At 43.0% G+C, this 18,154-nt stretch overlaps 1 protein-coding gene and 1 pseudogene across 2 annotated transcripts in view; one reads left to right on the top strand and one right to left on the bottom strand.

The window, feature by feature from the left end:
• Positions 1-18,154, bottom strand: part of ST3GAL4 (ST3 beta-galactoside alpha-2,3-sialyltransferase 4) — a 46,068-nt gene that overhangs the window by 2,006 nt on the left and 25,908 nt on the right. For both annotated transcript variants that reach the window (XM_069080806.1, XM_069080804.1), the window contains 7 exons: positions 3,583-3,658; positions 3,188-3,257; positions 2,343-2,423; positions 1,950-2,047; positions 1,450-1,510; positions 585-680; positions 30-219 (listed from right to left, as the gene is read on the bottom strand). In XM_069080806.1, the coding sequence (XP_068936907.1) occupies positions 30-219; positions 585-680; positions 1,450-1,510; positions 1,950-2,047; positions 2,343-2,423; positions 3,188-3,257; positions 3,583-3,598 (612 nt within the window). In that variant the 5' untranslated portion in view covers positions 3,599-3,658. The remainder of the gene's footprint in view (positions 1-29; positions 220-584; positions 681-1,449; positions 1,511-1,949; positions 2,048-2,342; positions 2,424-3,187; positions 3,258-3,582; positions 3,659-18,154) is intronic.
• On the top strand, positions 14,545-17,380 carry LOC138154780 (leucine-rich repeat-containing G-protein coupled receptor 4 pseudogene; annotated as a pseudogene).

Raw genomic sequence — 18,154 nt, 5'->3', positions numbered from 1 at the left:
ACCCTGCTCTGCAGGGTCCTTGTACTCACTCGATTTTTATCCCTCAAGATGGTCTCAATCCAGTGAAAGTCAATCGCCTTGAAGGGCACCAGGACCAAGAGGGTGTCAGGGTTGTTCTGTACTTTAGGGCTAAAGTGAGCAGACTCTGGGTAGAACAGACGCATGGTAGTCTTAGATCCCACATCACTCTCGTAGCCGACCACTGGTGCATTGTTCAGCCTGGGATGGAGGAAAGGGTCTGATCATGACTCATGAGAATTTTGCCTGCTCCCCACATTCCAGGGGGCTCAAAGATTTGAGGATAAAAGGGACTTAAGAGAACAAAGTCAATCTACTTGTTTCACAGATGAGAAAACTTTTGGCCCAGGGGCAGAAGTGACTTGTCCAACCTCACAAAGTGGAAGAAGTAGAATGTGAACCCAGGTCCTCTCACAGTCATACAGTCATTAGATTTCAGCACAAGATCACTATGGTGATCCCGGAAGGGCCCCTCTCCTAGGTAGGCACAATAGGGACCTAAGCTGCTATCAGTTCCACCTCCAGGAGGAAGGAAGGGAAAAGGTATCCCAGAACACCAAACCAACCTGATGACCATGTCATATTTGTCGATGGTATTCCCCAAAGAGCTGTTCTTTAGTCGATGGCCATTCCCCACCACCACACACCGGAGGCACTTCAACCTGCCACAGAGTGAGGAGAATATCAGGAGACTCTCCCTGGCTACCTCCTCCACCCGCCCTCCACAGTCAGACAACCAATCACTGACTACTCCCCTTTCATCAATACATCATAAAAATGTGCCAAAATCTCAACCCCCCCCTTCATCTCAATCAGAATCCCCCACAGGGCTTACTACAGAGTCACAGGGGTACCTGGCATCCAATTGGAATCCAATTCCTAAGATTGGACTTCAAGGGTGCCAAGGAAGGAGAAGAAAAGGAAGATTTAGTGGAGAGAGACTGCAAAGAAGGAGGAAAAGAAACTGGGGAGTGGAAAGGAGAGCGGATGGGGTAGAGGAGGGCATTATGAACAGCAGAAATCAGAATTCTCCTCCAGACTCTCCAAGCACCCTCCTGCTCATCTCCATCCTGTCACCAAGGTGACACCTTCAGCAGCCTACGTCACCATGGGGACTGGCAGACCTGGCTCACCCAGGAGAGGGGGAGGTTTATCCCGAGCCTGGTTCTCACCCAAGGGACCAGGTGTACAAAGCTCACTGGGACTTATATGTGGCCAGGAATGCCTCAAAATGGGGCAAGAAGACCAAGGGGAGAAGGGTTACACCAGGATCAGACACCTGTGTGCACTGATCAGGGCAGAGAAGTAGCTCTACAATCCCAGACTGGAGATAGGGGTGGGGGGAGAAGAGAAGAGAGGTAATACTTAGTACTTCAGTGGGGACAGACTCAGGGGGTAGGAAAAGAGGGGAGGGGAATGGTTTTTGCTCACTTCTGGATGCTCTCTGGCATGGCATAATTGGTGATGGCCAGAACCCTCAGGAGCACGTCTTCTGCAAGGACAACAGAATTGGAGAGGCGGTAGCAGCAGCAGGGACCCCAGCCTGGAAACCCCTTCTCACACCCCCTTCTTTCTCCTCCACACAGTATGCCATCCTCCACTGACACATACAAACATCCCAGCTAGGGCTCTGCCCTTTAGGTCTCTAGAACCTGGGAACCATTTGCTTTATATGTAACAACAGTAATGAAGACTGCTTAAGGACAGGGTTTGTTTAGCTTATGTCTTTCCATTTCTAGGGACTAGGATAGGGTCTGGCACACAGGAGCCACAATAAATGGGCACTGATTGAGTTACTGATAGGCCCTCAGACTGGCTCAGGGCTAAATATACTGGCATCATGGAGATCAACTTGTAAGGACGGGAAACAGGAGAGGAGGAAGCCAGGTCAAGGATGGAGTTAACAGCCCTGCCTGACTGTTGGCACTTACCACTCCCCTTGACGCCATAAGGCAGCTGGTAGGTGGATGTTGTCTGTATCCAGAAAAAATCCTTCAACTGCAAAAAGGTGGGTTGGTCTCGAGAGTAGCTACAGCCCCAGGGGGAGGAAAGGGAAGAGTGAAGTACATCCATCTATTAGAACTGGGCCAGGCTTCTACCCAATACTATACCCATAACCATTGACTGACCCACCAGCCCCAGCCCACCTCATTCTCAGACTCATAGTTAGATACCCTTCTCTCCCTACCACTCTCAAAGGTTGCCATTACCAGTAATGAACCAGTCTTCTTCATAGGGCACCTGCCTGCCCACCTTGAAATCAACCCTCTTCTCTAGTTTTGCCCATGGAGCCCCGCCCTCTCCCCCACCCCTTCCTCACATACTTGCCAATAAGTTGAGCAGCTTTCTTTTCCACCTCTCCCTGAGGGCACTTTAGCCCTTCCATTTGGACAGGGAAATAAAAACTGGAACAGAGAGAGGGAAAGGAGGAGAGTCAAAGGCTCCCCTGCCCTTCTGCCAAGGACACTGTGATCCTGACACCTAAAACGCACCAACCCTGTCAGGTGCAGTTAGGGCTCCCCTTAAAAATGTCCAGGATATCAAGGGAATGAGCCCTTTAGCCAGTAGAATGTAAGCTCCCTGAGGAGAACTGTGTCACTTTCATATTTATAGCCCCAGGCCTAACAGTGCCCTAATTCCTATTCCTACATCCCCTGGGATGGGGGTTCATCCTGGATCCTGGCCAATGGAGAGAGCAGCCAGCTGTCCCAGGCCTGTCCAATCTACCAGCCCACCTATATCCAGTGGGAAAGTAGGAGAAAGAAACAATAAGAGGGGACATCTGGCAAGGCAACACTTTACAATCCATAAAGAGCTTTATCTACATACACTATTTCTTCTATACAAAATCCTATTTGATTATCACAGTAGCATAAGTACCCTCATCTCCACTTAAATGAAGAAAGTGAGTTCAGTGACTTCTCTAGGAAGGGGAGGGGAAGGAGAATTATGTAGGCATTTATATAGCACCTACTACATACATGACTGATACTGTGCTAAAGATGGAACACATAGTTAACTGGCTGACATACGCTTCAACTTCTCCTGGGCCCTCTGCTCTGTACCTGCCCCCACCTCCATCCCCTTCCAGTTTTTCAGGAGCTGGGCTTCTAAGTTGGAAGATAAATTAATATAATAGAGATAAAAGCTATACTCAGGTACCACATACCTGTCTTCTCTGGAGATAGAATACCAGGCCATGACCAGGAACAGAGCCAGCACGGCCAAGATCTTCCAGCCTACAGATAGGATATACAAAAAGACTAGAGAAGATGGTGGGGACCACTGCCCCAATCCCCACTTCTCCTAATCATACCCCACCTTCCTTCCCTGCTGGAACCCTTCCAACCCAACTAAGCAAATTCATTCCAGCACCAGATAGGCATATTCTCACATCTAGTATAGCACAAGGGGGTTCCCCTTCTCCCTCATTCCTGAAGGATTCAGATGCAAGGTTCTTGTCCCACTCTAATCATCCCAGAATGGGAGGCAAGATATGAGATTGCCCACTATAACCAGAGCCACCCCTCTAACGTAGGGCAACCCTCTAGGAAAGATACTCACGAGACTTGCTAATCATGTTTCTCAGCAGGTAGCACGGCTCCCAAGGAGAGCTTTCATCTCGGCTGCCTCGGGCCACCTAGGAATAAAGAGTAACAGGTGTCTGGTCAGCTTCAGACCAGCTTCTTGACCATTCAAGGAGACCATACTTATAGACTATCTGTTTCCCTGACTGACTGCCAACTCCCCATCCTAAGGAAGTATATGGCTCCTTTATTGGTCAGGGATGAAGAACCTGGGGCCTTGAGGCCACATGTGGCCCTCTAGAGTACTCAAGTACAGTCCTTTGATAGAATCCAAACTTGAAGCTGCACTCGAAGACCTAGAATGCCACATGTGACCTCGAGGCTGCAGGTTCCCCAGCCCTGGCCTAGGTGTTAGTTGACCTGACTGTTCCACATCCACACCTCAAATCCTACCTTACTGACTCCCAGGTATTTTCTGATATCCTAGGAGACAAATTAAGAAAGGACCATAACCACTGGTCTCCTACTCCAGTGGAGGGGAACAAGAGGCAAGTTAAGGCCTTTTACTACCCATTGGGAAGACGTGTAGAAAACATTTGTAGCTGAATCCTTCCAACTCGTAGCTCTACTTTCAGGTTATATGGCCAAATTTGGGAGTCTCACATCTACTTTGCAGCAAACAAACCTCCAACTTTTCACCTCCTCTCCGTCACCCCACTCTATCCCCCTAGGAAGGAATCAACTTGGTATGTGGAAAGGGCTGCCCCCACCTTCTTTAGGGAGTTAAGCTAATCTGGAAAAAGTTTGGTTAATGTTCCATCTACACAGATGTTTACCCAACTGCCACTACCCAAGGTCAGCTACCATTGACCCTGCCAAGAAATCAGAGTAATATGGCTGGAGAGAAACATCCCGACAAGTTCCCACTGAGTGAGAAAACCCAAAAACAATGGCTCAAAGATTGTTGACCTTCCCAGATTTTATGCCAGTAGAATAGTCCCTGTGGCCCAAAGCAAGCACCTCCCTTTCAACTTCGCTTCCTGGCCAGCACAACCTTATTTATTTCCTTTTGAGCTGACCAGTCCAAACTCTGACCAGGAATTTTAGGGGATGTATAGAAGGAAGTTAGGAAGCATAGGAACTGAGAAACCAGGCCTTTCTTGACTCCAAAATGAGAGTTTCTCTACTAGGCTACATTACCTCATTGCACCTGATGAGTCTATCCTAATGAACAAGTGTTTATTCAGCACCTATCATGCCCCAGGCACTGTGCTGAGCACAAAGAAAAAGCCAAAATGGTCCCTTCACTCAGAGAGCTCACAGTCTAATGGAGAAGATAACATGTAAACGACCATGCACAAACAAGTTATATACAAGAAAAACTGTAGGTAATCTCAGAGGGCAGGCACTAGAATGGTGGGGGACCTGGAAAAGTCTCCTCAAAAAGTAGGATTTTAGTTAAGACTTGAAGGAAGCCAGGAGGGAGAGACATCCAGAAATGGGGAAGAGTCACTGAAAACACATGGAGTTGGGAGATGGACAGTTGTGTGTCAGGAAGATTAGGAAGGCATTGCCAAAGGATCTCAGAGTATGGGGAGCAGACCAAGATGCAAGAAGACTGGAAAGGTAGGAAAGGGCCAGGGTATGAAGGGCTTTCAAAGCTACACAGAGGATTTTCTATTTGGTCCTGAAGGTGATACAGAGCCACTCAGAGTTAACTGAATGTGGGTGGGTAATATTGATCAAAAAGGATTTTGTTTTCTATCCTGGACGTAATAAGGAACCACTGGAATCTGTTGAACAGAAGGGTGACATGGTCAGACTGGCACTTTAGGAAGATCCCTTTGATAACTGAATGAAAAATGACAGGGTCAATCGACAAGCATTCATTAAGCTATAAATAAAGTTGCCTAGTGTCCATTCAATCTTATCTACTGGGACTCACCAACACCAACTTTCTCTACTAGCCAGACCAGTCTACTCACTGTCCCCAGATGCATACATTCTGGACTCAAGCCTTAACTTATGCCATTCCTCTCCTGCTCTCACTACACTACCTCCTCTTCTCTTCCTACCCAAATCATAACTTGAGATTTGACTGATCAACCAGGACTCTCCCAACCATCCTAATCACTTTCTTAAAATTTCAAAGAATTTACCACTTTACTGTCTTATCCTGTTACTCAAATACCTCATACAACAATAGTAAAAGCTCATATCTGCCTACTGACTTAAGATTTAAATAAAACATTGTCTTCATATGAACTCTGAGAACATGATATCTTTTCTTTTTACAGATTAAGAAATAAAGGCTCAAACTTGGAAATACACCCAAAAAGGCACTAAACTGTACATGTCATCCACTGACGAGGTGACAGAACTACTAGGTATATACCCCTAAAGAAATAAGTGAAAAAAATGAAAGCTCCTATATGCATACACACACACACACACATTTTTCTATAGCAACACTTTTTACTGTAGTAGAGAAGTGGAAACAAAGTGGGTACCCATCAACTGAGGAATGACTCAACAAATTTGGTATATAAATGTAATAGAATATTATTCAATCAATCCATTAACATTTAATAAGCATCTACAATATTCCAGGCACTAAGTTAAGCACTGGAGATTAAAAAAACAGTCAAAAGACAGTCCCTTCCCTCAAGAAACTGAAAATCTAAACTAAAGCAGGGGACAACTGTAATGGGAATGTAAATTTGTAAGATCTTCCCTGCCCCTAGGCTAAAGTGCATGTAAATTTGTAAGATCTTCCCTGCCCCTAGGCTAAAGTGCACCTGGAGCCTGGGGTGGAAGGCTTGTTTTTCTGTAGATACTTCTTGATTGGCCAGTGAGTCAATAAGGTTGTTACATTCTCTGAGCCAGGAGAAGGCTACATAAGCCCTGATGTGTAGCTTTGTTTTGGGGCTCACTTTGAGAAGTGTTCTGTGATTTGATCTGGATTCTGGGAAGCCGTTGTCCAGAGCCCCCCGGCTTTGAAAAACCCAGATGTTGAAACTCAGATGATGATTTGGTATGGATGTAATGGCTGGACAGTTTGGAAAGCTGTCTACTTGATCTGTTTGTCTTGATAATTCTGCCTGTATATTCTGAAGTTCGGGGTGCTGCCCTTTTTCCCCTGAACGAGGTAAATGATATATGTTTGACTGATTAAAGTAAGCTTGTTAACCCATTTTGAGTTGCTTTCCTTTATAAAAGCAGATCCAAGAACCTGTGGTGGCAGCCACCCTAGGGACGCTGGGGTGCTTGCTGCTACAACAACATACAAAAAAATATATACAAAGCCAACTATATATATATAAGATAAATAGGAAATACTTAATAGAAGGCAGGCACTGGAATTAAGAGGGGTTGGGGGAAGGCTTCCTGTAGAAGGCAGGATTTTAGTAGGGACTTAAAATGAAGCCAGGAAGGTCAGTAATCTTTGTGGAAGAGAGAGAGGGTTACCGGAAAGAGGGACAGCCATAGGAAATACCAGGAATTGAAAGATGGTATATCTAGTTCATGGAGCAGCCAGGAGGGTAGTGCCACTGAATCAATGTGTATGGGTTAAGGAGTGAGGTGTAAGAAGACAGGGAAGGTAGGAGGGCGCTAGGTTATGAAGGACTTTGAATGGGAAATAGAGCATTTTGTATTTGCTCCTGGAGGCAACAGGGAGCCACTGGAGTTTACTGAGTGAGGGGATGACATGAGAAATGATGAAAGAGACAGACTCAGAGAAACCTGGGAAGGCTTATATGAACTGGTGAAGAGTGAAGTGAGCAGAACCATGACAATTTATATAACCACTATAACATAGTAAAAGAAAGCAAGTGTGACACTTGCTTTTAATCAATATTAATTAATCAATGCAATTACCAACCACACCTACAGGAAACTGATGATAATTCAAAAGATGATCTCCTCCTGGCAGAGAGGTAATGAACCAGAGAGGCATGGAAGGAGATATGTATTTTCAGATATGGCCAATGTGTGACTTCATTTTGCTCGAGAATTTTTATTTGTTAGCAAAAAAAAGAACAAAACTGAATTAGATAAGAAACTATACTTCCTTCCTCTGCTCTGGCTACTGACCTCCCTGGCTTCAAGTCCCAACTGAAATCCTGCTTTCTACAGCCTTCCCCAATCCCTATTAATTCTAGCGCCTTCCCTCTGTAAATTATTTCCCATTTATCCTTTTTTAATATTATTTGACTTGGGAAACAGCTCTCTGGGAAAGGGAGGAGAAAACACAGCACATAGGGAGATAAGAATGATGGAAGAACAAAAGATCCATTAATTTTTTTTTAAAGACAAGAAACAGAAGGTCATAGTGGTAATGTGACTTACTCGTGGTCACACCACTGGTATGTGTCAGAGCCATGGTCTACTTCTTCTGACTCGGAAAACCAGTGGGGATTGTGGAATTACTTTCTTTCATAAACACTAAGAAGTACTTTATAAACCTTAAAGTGCTACAAAAATATAAGCTGTTATTTCTGTAACACCAACATCACTTATGTTCCTCACCCAATCAAGATAGTAAGCTTGTGAAGGGCAAAAATCGTATTTTATGTTTCTTTTGAAGCCTCTCAAAAAGTCTTTGAGTATATATAAAATTACACACACACACAAACACTTTTTTTTTTTATTTTTGCAATGAATGCCCCTGAGAAGTTCCAGCTAAGGCCAGAGGCAGAAGAAAGACAGAGGACGAAACCCAAGAGCATCCAAGGGAGGGAAGGAGCAAAGGAGCAGAGAGACAGGAAAAGAGAGGAAGAGGAAAGCAAGAAATGGAATGGGAAGGGGGGAAAGAGATCATTAGTCATTTAGGACCCTTAATTTCAATGGTATAAGGAACTCCTGTGAGGAAACTCCATCTACCAATGCAACTCAGCAACTGGTCTGCAACTGCATGTCTTAGAGTTGTCGGGGGCACTGAAAGGTGAAGTAACTTCTCTGAAGTCACACAGCCAGGACATGACAGAAGCAAGACTTGAATGCAGGCCTTGAATCCTGTGTACTAAGAAGGGAAGCTCACTATATGCTCCACCACATTGCCTCTTAAGGGTAACAAAGCTAAGACTGTAAGAATGAACAATTAATTATCTTATATTAGCCTGTGTTTGCAGAGTGCTCTAGACCCTGGAACCAGGGAAAAGATGTAAGTTGGTGAGTCAGGGGAGACTTCTGGAATAGGCTGCATTTTGAACCCACGGGGTGGAGGTGGGGAGGGACTGGCTTGGCATGAAAGAGGCACAAGATGATTCTCAAGTGAAGGCTGGGCAGAAGGACAGAACTGGGTTGAGCTGCAGTTTATTTTGTCTCCATCTCAAGTCCTCGGAGATGAGACTCCTATATCCTCTAAACATGGGAAGAACTAAGACAGTGATGGGGAACCTGCACTAAGACATTAAGGGAATAGAGTCCTGAACCTTTTTGGTCTCTAATAAAAAAAAATCCTGCTACTCAACTTCTGTTCACTCAGTCTCACAGTCAATGCCTACAGAGCTTGGTCCCAGGGCAGAAAGAGTCCCTGCCCCTGTGGAATGTACAGCCTCTGTTGGGATTGGGGTGAAGGGGTACATACACAGAGAACTACAGGACTGCCTTCTGGCCATCTGCTCTTCCCAGAATGAGCCTGGCACAGCTGCTAAGGAGGCACCAATGAAGTGCTGTCCACTTGGTATCACAGATTATGAACTGGTTATCGATCTATGGAACAAACGCAAACCCAGGAACAGATGCAAAGATCACAAGGATGCCCCATGGACCTGGCCCTTCCTCACTCCTTCTCCAAGCCCTTCTCCGAGCACTCAGATACCAAGAACATGAGTGACAGGTCGGAATGGGATAGTCCTGGGGATTCAGAGTCCCAGGACAGTCCCTCTTAGAATAGGGACCAACTCCTACCTCCTACTTCCCAACATGTCTAGCTCCTTCCCACATCAACTCTTTGCCTTAGAAGTCATTAAGTCCTGGGCAAAGGCTTCTCTTCCTCACCTTCTTTTCTTACCCCATTATGCTGTTAGTCAATTTGTCTGTCCTCTTTACAAGATGAGGCAGCAAGTCAAAAGAAAAATAAATCCTCAGACTTTGGCCTTACCAGAATAAGAGGTGCTGGATACTACTGGGATGAGTAGTTCTTGCTGATTAATTAACAGAATATTTCCTCTTTCCCCCAGGACAGAGATTTCCCAAATTTCTGGACCTTAATTACCCTTTCTTCCTTTAATTCCATAATTATTCCCCATCTCCACCTAAATAAAACTCTGTTATACCACTTATTTATTTGTGGTACCTGTGTTTTTATGATCATAAGGACCTTTCCAGTATGGAAATACCCTCCACTGTTGTCAAATGGCAACCATTTCTAATTTATAAACTTAGAGACTGGCTATATGATATATATTTGTTTCAATTCAACAAAAAAAAATTTAAAATTTCTACAATGCGCATGGCAATATCCTAGGCTACAGGACACAAAGACACAGGGGAAAATAAAAACAGTCCTTGACTTCAAAGATATTACACAATCTTTAGGGGATAGAACATACTCTAAACAAGTAAAAAAAAAATAAGGTAATTTGAGGAAGGGAAAGATCATTAACAATTGGGGAGAAGCTCGGTTTCCTCACATGTAAAATGAGAGCTTTGGCCTTAATCTCTAAGATCCCTTCCAGTTATGAAAACCCAGGACTATGACTATTTTTTTCCCAGAACTTCATGACATGTCTTGAGATAACCAGAGTTGCTGTTTCCCTCTCCTTTTCCAACCTTCAAAGGTATCAATCACACAAAGCTGGGAATCACTGACTAGGCCAGGGCAAAGACTCAACTAGGGCAAGGGAATGAGTCTAAGCCCCAATTTTGTGGGCACCCCCACCTGGAAAGCCCACCTCCACTAAAAAAGTTGACAGTTCAGCCATCTTAGGCAGGATAAACCCTGCCATAGCTCACCCACTTGTTGACCTTGGGCAAAAATGACCCACTGGCAGCAAAATGCCATCCTTATGGAGCTGTGAACTGATCCAGCCATTCTAGAAAGCAATTTGGAACTATGCTCAAAAGGCTATAAAACTGTTCCTATCAGGGGACAGCTAGGTGGTGCAGTGAATAGAGCACCAGCCCTGGAGTCAGGAGGACCAGAGTTCAAATCTGGTCTCAGACACTTAACACAATTACTAGCCATGTGACTTCAGGCAAGTCACTTAACCCCATTTGCCCTCCAAAAATTTAAAAAAAAAAAACTGTTCCTATCCTTTGATCCAGCAATACCACTCTTAGGTCTATATCCTAAAGAGATCATAAAAAAGGGAAAAGGACCCACATGTACAAAAATATTCAAAGCAGCTCTTTTTGTGGTGGTAAAGAATTGGAAATTGAAGGGATGCTCGTCAATTGGGGAATAGCTGAATAAGTATTGGTATATAAATGTAATGAAACATGATTGTTCCATAAGAAATGATGAGTAGGCAGATTTCAGAAAAACCTGGAAAGACTTAAATGAACTAATGCTGAGTGAAGTGAGCAGAACCAGGAGAACATCGTACACAGTAACAGCAACATTGTGTGATGACCAACTTTGATACTTAGCTCTTCTTAAGACAATTCCAAAAGACTCCTGATGGAAAATGCTATTCACATTCAGAGAAAGAACTGTGGAGTCTGAATACAGATGAAAGCATACTGTTTTCTCTTTCTTTTTGTTTTTGCTTTCTCATGGTTTTCACCTTTTGTTCTGCTTCTTCTTTCTCAACTTGACTATTGTGGAAATACATTTAATAACTGCACTTGTATAGCCTTTATCAGATTGCATGCCATCTTGGGAATAGAAGAGGGGAGGGAAAAATTTAGAACTTAAAATCTTACAAAAATGAATGTTGAAATGGCAAATAAATAAAGAAATTGTTTTTACATGCAGCTGGGAAATAAGATATACAGGCAATGGGGATTAAAAATCTATCTTGTGAGGTGGCTAGGTGTCGCAGTGAATAAAGCACCTGCCCTGGAGTCAGGAGGACCTGAGTTCAAATTCGGCCTCAGACACTTAACATTTACTAGATGTGTGACCTTGGACAAGTCACTTGTCCTGCCTTCTCCCCTCCAAAAAAGCAAAAAAAATTTTTAAAAAGAAATCTATCTTGCCTTACAAGAAAGCAAGGGGGAAGGACATTGGGGGGTTGGGGGGGGGGGCATGACAGAAGGGAGAACAGACTAGAGGAAGGGGTAATCAGAATGCATGTCATCTGGGGGGGTGGGAGGGAAGAAATGGGGAGAAAATTTGGAACTCAAAACCATGGGAAATGAATGTTGAAAACTAAAAATAAATTAATTAATAAAAAAAGAAAAAGAAAACTACAAAAAAGAAATCTGGAATTATGCAAATAAAGTGAATAAAATGTTTGTTACCTTTAAAAAAATGAAGGTAAATGCCATCCTTAATATTAACAGGCATGTGAAGCACATTTCATTAGGGAATTTCACATTGTTTTAAAGGTAAAATGTTTCTTGACTACACAGTCACAAAGGACATTATTTTTATTCCACAAACTAAAAAAACTAAAATGTAACTGAACTATTTTTTAATTAACAACTAAACTTTCTTCAAAAAATGCAAACTTTCGGCAAAGGACTTCTTTTAATCAGATCCTACTCCTTTCACTAAACAAAAACAACAATCTTTTCAGCCTTATCTTCTTGGCTAAAATAAGCATCTCTCCAACTGTACCTTGCTTCCTAACCTCATACTATACCCTACAGGGTCAATGGTGGAATTTAAAGTTTGTTTGCCATCCTTTCAAATTTTTAACATTTTTACCTTCCTTGCCCATACCAACCAGAGTCCCAGAGTCCCGCTAAATTATTGCCTGAGGCATAAAAAACAAATCAGCCAAAGGAATCAAAAATGGCAAAATATCTACTTGATTTTCTCTGGCCCCATAGCTGGCTGGAGTCCCCAGACAGGCAAGGGAACTTCTTCTGACAGAGGGGTAAACAGCAGATCTGACCCCAACTGGGGCTGATAAGGCAGCTCCCCAGAGAAAGTCTGGAACCAAGCAGCTACTCGTATCTCCTTCCTGCATCAGAGCTTAGCAGGAACTACCAAATGGGAAGCAGAAGAAATGAAGGCAGGCCCTGTCCCTGGGATTCCTGATGAGGAAAGCAGGTGGTACAGAGGAGAGGATCACCAAAGCCCTCCCCAACCACAGAAAGGGAACCTGCCTGACTACTGTCTTCGTCCAGGAATTCACATAGCTGGAAGAACTGCCAACCTGGTCTATTTCATCTGTTACTTTGTACAGGACCAGCCCTAAACAGGTCTGTCTTCCTGTTCCCTGCCGGTCTCTCCAATGACACCTGCCTCCCCCACCTACAACATCAAGTACTTTCATGTTCCCTCCCTAAGGCTCCATATCAACACCAGTTCTCAAGAAAGGGTCTTAGAGTCATTACTGCTAAGGTATAAATGATTCTTAAAAACTTATTAAACCTCCTAGTAACATTTTCAATAACAATACAGTGCCTAGCACACAGCAGTTGATAAACTAATAAATGTGTTGAGTGACTAAAGGTCTAACACAACATTTATTACCTCAGATATCAATATATTTAAGTGATGAATATGATAAATAAAGTAAATGTGAACTTCAATGAGAAGCAAATAAACTCTTAGATATCACTGAGACTTGATAGGATGGAAATTATGCCTGGAATATAGTAATGGACATATAGGACAGAATCAGAGATTCTCAGATTTAGAAAATGGTGAAAGGATAGAAACAGTTCTCAGAAGAATCAGCTTCTGAGACAACTATTAACAATTATACAGAAGAATGTCCAAAGGCAATAGTAATGAGAGAAATTAAAATAAAGATGGCTGCGAAATTTCACCTAAACACCTCATAAATGTGTAAAGATGGCAAAAGACAGAAAAAGATGGGAATAGTCAGCGCTGGAGGGGTTCTGGAATGATGAGTACACTGTTGGTAGAGTTATGAGTTAGTCCAGTTATTCTGGAAAGCCATTGGGAGCTAAGCTAAGAATGTCTAAAGTGTCAAAATGACAAACAATGAGCTTGGTTCGGAGACTCCACTATTTATACACACGTATATGTGTGTGTGTGTGTGTGTGTGTGTGTGTGTGTGTGTGTGTATTATATAAATATATTGTTGTTGTTTGTCCTTTGCTCTGGAAGAGGACCATGAAATCAAGGAGGTGATGCCATGACATGCCAGTGAATTGGATATAAGTGAGGGAGGATTATGCAAAGTCACCAGCCTCACTCTCTCCTCTAGAGCCATCTGGGTCCAGTGGTGAGACATAGATCAAGATCACTGGAGATGAGCTAGGATGCAGTGGATGCACATATACCCACACATTCAAGCAGGTCAAAAATAGAAAGTCCCCATATATACCAAAATATTTATAAAAAAATTTTTTGTAGCAGCAAAAAATCGAAAACAAATTAGATGCCCATAGATTAGGGAATGGCTAAACAAACTGTGACGTACAAACAAAATGGGATATTACTATGCACAACAAATGATGATTATGAAGAATACAGGGAAGAATAAGAAGACTTATTTATATGAACTGGTAAGGAGAACCAGAAATCCACAGTGATACAAGCATCATAAATGCAAACAACAAAAATCAAAACTGAATAACTTGGGGTGGCTAGGTGGTGCAGTGAATAGAGCACCAGCCCTGGAGTCAGGAAGACCTGAGTTCAAATCCAGCCTCAGACACCTAACATAAAAAACTAGCCATGCAACCCTGGGCAAGTCACTTAACCCCAATTACCCTCCAAAAAAAAAGAAAAGAAAAAAAACTGAATAACTTGTAAATTACAAATGACCAAGCAGGATCCCAAAGAAATTATATGAGAATGCACTTCTTTTCCTACTTTTCAAAGGTAGTGGGTAGATGATGGAGGTGCAGCTAGGGCATGCTGTTGGAAATTGCCCTTCTCACCAAGGTCAAGTCCATGATCCCATAACCTCCTGCTTTCTCCTTTTGCCCCACTATCATGCTCCCCCTCTGTCTTTGTAATCTTTAACTGCTCCTTTTGAATGGGTGTTCACATAGACAAACTGGGACCTGGGAAATAACCTTAATCACATTAAATTAAATGACTTTAATCATTAAATGACCCCACATTTAAATGACAACACTTTTATCTTTTGTGGGGACTGTAAGAGCTGCATTCTTTAGGCATTTGGGGTACAGTATGGTCCCTGATGAAAACCATCTATTTAGAGAGTTTAACCTTGACAGGCACCAGAATAAGCAGTACACCCAATAACTTATGCCAGGATGGAAAGAACCTTAAGACTCTGGACTTATCTGACAGTGATATACAAGAACTTCCACGTTTCAGTGGTTGCAGTGCTTTGGAGGAAATTTCATTACAATATAATCAGATCTATGAAATTAAAGAAAGTACCTTCTAAGGATTTAACTTCCCTGTATAACCTAGATCTGAGCAGAAACCTGATGTGGGAAGTTCACAATGGAGCATTCATTAAGCTTGGGCCAATCACCAACCTAGATATCAGTTTCAATGAACTAACTTCATTTCCAACAGAAGGACTGAATGGGTTAAACCAGCTTAAACTGACAAGCAACATTCATCTGAAAGAAACATCAAGCAGCAAAGGACTTGGTAAATCTCAGGTCTTTGTGCCATAAGCTTAGCCGCGCTGTGTCTTTGGGGATTCTTACACAGACCTCCCAGATCATAGTGTTTCCTCCATCAGGAAAAAGTAGACCCAGCAGATTTCACAGGCAGGACTAAGAAAGAACACAGCCAGACAATTTACCCACTGTCATCTTAAAACAGGTGCCTTTAAGGCCCATGAATATCTGCTGGGGAGCTGGAAGATCCGTCTCACCCTGTGGTTTATTTTCTTGGTTGCCAACCTGTTTGTCCTTGTAATGACAAGTGCAGCTTGTGCTCCATGGCCTTCCTCCAATCTGTTCATAGGTCTGGTTTCTGTGTCTAACTTAAAGGAGTCTATATTGGCATTTAACTTTCCTGGATGCTGTCTCTTGGGGAAGATTTGCTGAATTTGGGATCTGATGGGAGACCAGCAATGGTTCCAAAGTTGCTGGCTTCCTTGCAGTGTTTTCCTAAGAAAGTGCCATATTTTTATTGATGCTAGCAGCTGTTGAACAAAGCTTATCTGCCAAGGAAATCCTGAAAAATGGGAAGAGCAACCACCTCCGACAGTTCCAGGCGGCCGCCGTGTTGGAGTTTCTGTGTGCTGTGGCATTTCCCCTCTGCTTGCCCTTCCCCACTGGTGAAACAGCTTCCTTAGGGTTTACCATCACCCTAGTGTACCTCATCTCATTAGAGTTTCTCCTAATGGCTATCCTCTACACTAAACTTTACTGCAACCTGAAAAAAGAGGGCCTCTGGGAGCACTCCCAAACTAGCATGATTACGCAAATCACTTGGCTCATATTCACCAGCTGCATCTTTTTTTGCCCTGTTGCATTTTTCTCATCTGCACCATTGATCACTAAGACTTTCATCAGCCCAAAGATCATGAAGTCTGTCTGTTGCCTGTTTGCCTGAATCCAGTCCTGTATGTCTTCTTCAACCCCGAATTTAAGGAAGACTGGAAGTTACTGCAGCCACATGTTACCGAAAAGAATGGGCCCGTTTCCGTTTCCATCAGTGGCCAGAAGCTTGTGTGGCCCAGGATTTTTACCGTGACTGTGGCATATATTCATACTTACAGGGAAACCTGACCATGTATGATGACTGCGAATGCTTCCCTCTAACAAAACCAGTGTTATGCAAACACCTAATTATACAGATGAGGAAGACTCCTTTGTCTCAGACAATTCTGACCAAGTGCCTGTGGGTCTGTGGGCATGCATGCTTCTAGCATAGGGAACTACCTCTAGTCCACTATGCTTATTAATATACCAAAAGTTAAAGACCGAAAAACACTGTTAATTAGTTATTCTTTGTCACACACACCCCTACTCCCTTTTATTTTATTTTTTGCTTTTTGGAGGGCAATTGGGGTTAAGTGACTTGCCCAAGGTCACATGGCTAGTTTTTATGTTAAGTGTCTGAGGCTGGATTTGAACTCAGGTCCTCCTGACTCCAGGGCCAGTGCTCTTATTCACTGCACCATCTAACCACGCACTCCCCCCCCCCCCCTCAACATACCACTCCCTTTTAAAAAGTAAAAGGATGATTTTTCTCAAGTGTTCACTATTCTGAAGTTTCACTGGGGAATTGCTTCTGTTGTTCCTGCCTGGTGTCACTATTAAAGAGAATGTGGCAGGGTATTTCTAATACCATACATTTTCAAAGGACAGGGACCTGAACTGTAATCAATGAGGATACTTTTTCCAAGTACTGTCCTTCCTTTTACATGGTTTTTAACTTGAAAAACTTTTTTAACATATCCAAATTGCATTTTGCTTCATCTGATTTGCATGAGACAAGTTCATCACCACTTCCCTGTTAAGCACAAGGTAAAAAACAGCTGTTAATATTAGAAAATTAGTTTAAAATGTGGTTTCTTATAAGGAAAAAAAATTCCTTGCTAATTTTGTATAGTGTTGTCAGCATTAATCTCAGGAAACATAGTGCAGACCCAATTAGAGAATGTCTCCCAAACAGAACTGTGGGAGGATGAGGGAAAACTGGGCCACTAAATGCATTTGGTTTTTGTTTGGGTTTTTCTTTTCTCCTGACTCCAGGGCTGGTGCTTTATCCACTGTGCCACCTTGTTGACCCAAGGTCATCCACTTCATCCCCAGCCATTGACTGTGATTTTGACTTTTATCTTGCCACTGGACTTCAATGACACTGAAGGGATGGAGTGAGGCTGATGGCTTTGAACAGCTTTTCCTCACTTAAATCCAATTCACTTACACATCAAGACATCACTCTCTGGATGTCTTAGAAAACAAAGGATGGACAAACAACAACAACCTGGCTTCCAATGTCATCACTTAAGTGATGTCCTTACGAAAATCCACAAGGACCACTTAGTGGCCTACCCAGATGCCCTCATTTTTCTTGACTCCTAACAGCATTTGAACCGTTGGCCATTGCTGTCACCATCCTTTTCTGAAGAGTCTCTCCTCTCTGGGTTTTTCTGACATTGATCTTTCTCAGTCTTTTTTTATTGAATCCTTATCCACAACATGCCCTCTAACTGTGGGCACATCCCAAAGCTCTGTCCTGGGCATTTTTCTCTCTCTCTCACTAACCTCATCAGTTCACATAAATTTAATTATCATGCCTATGTAAATGACTCCAAGATCTCTATTTCAAATCCTCATCCCTCTCCTCAGCTCAGGTTTTCATCTCCAGCTGTCTACTGGACATTTCAAAATGGATGTCCCATGGATATTTCAAACTTAACAGGTCAAAAATTGAATTTATCTTTTCCCCAAAATCCTCCTCACTATCCTTCCAGTCACTCAGATATGCCTCTCTCACTCACCCCACATATCCATTCACAGTTTACAGATCTGGAGGTTTCTTTTACCTTCACAGCCTCTCCCAAGTCTACTCCCTTCTCATTCTCACAGCTACCACCCAGATAAAAGTTCTCATCTCCCAACACCTGAAC

Source organism: Petaurus breviceps, unplaced genomic scaffold, assembly GCF_028583685.1.
Source record: "Petaurus breviceps papuanus isolate PSGF00001 unplaced genomic scaffold, PetGlider_PUasm1.0 91133, whole genome shotgun sequence".
Classification (NCBI taxonomy): domain Eukaryota; kingdom Metazoa; phylum Chordata; class Mammalia; order Diprotodontia; family Petauridae; genus Petaurus; species Petaurus breviceps.
This window is presented reverse-complemented; position numbering and strand designations above follow the sequence as displayed.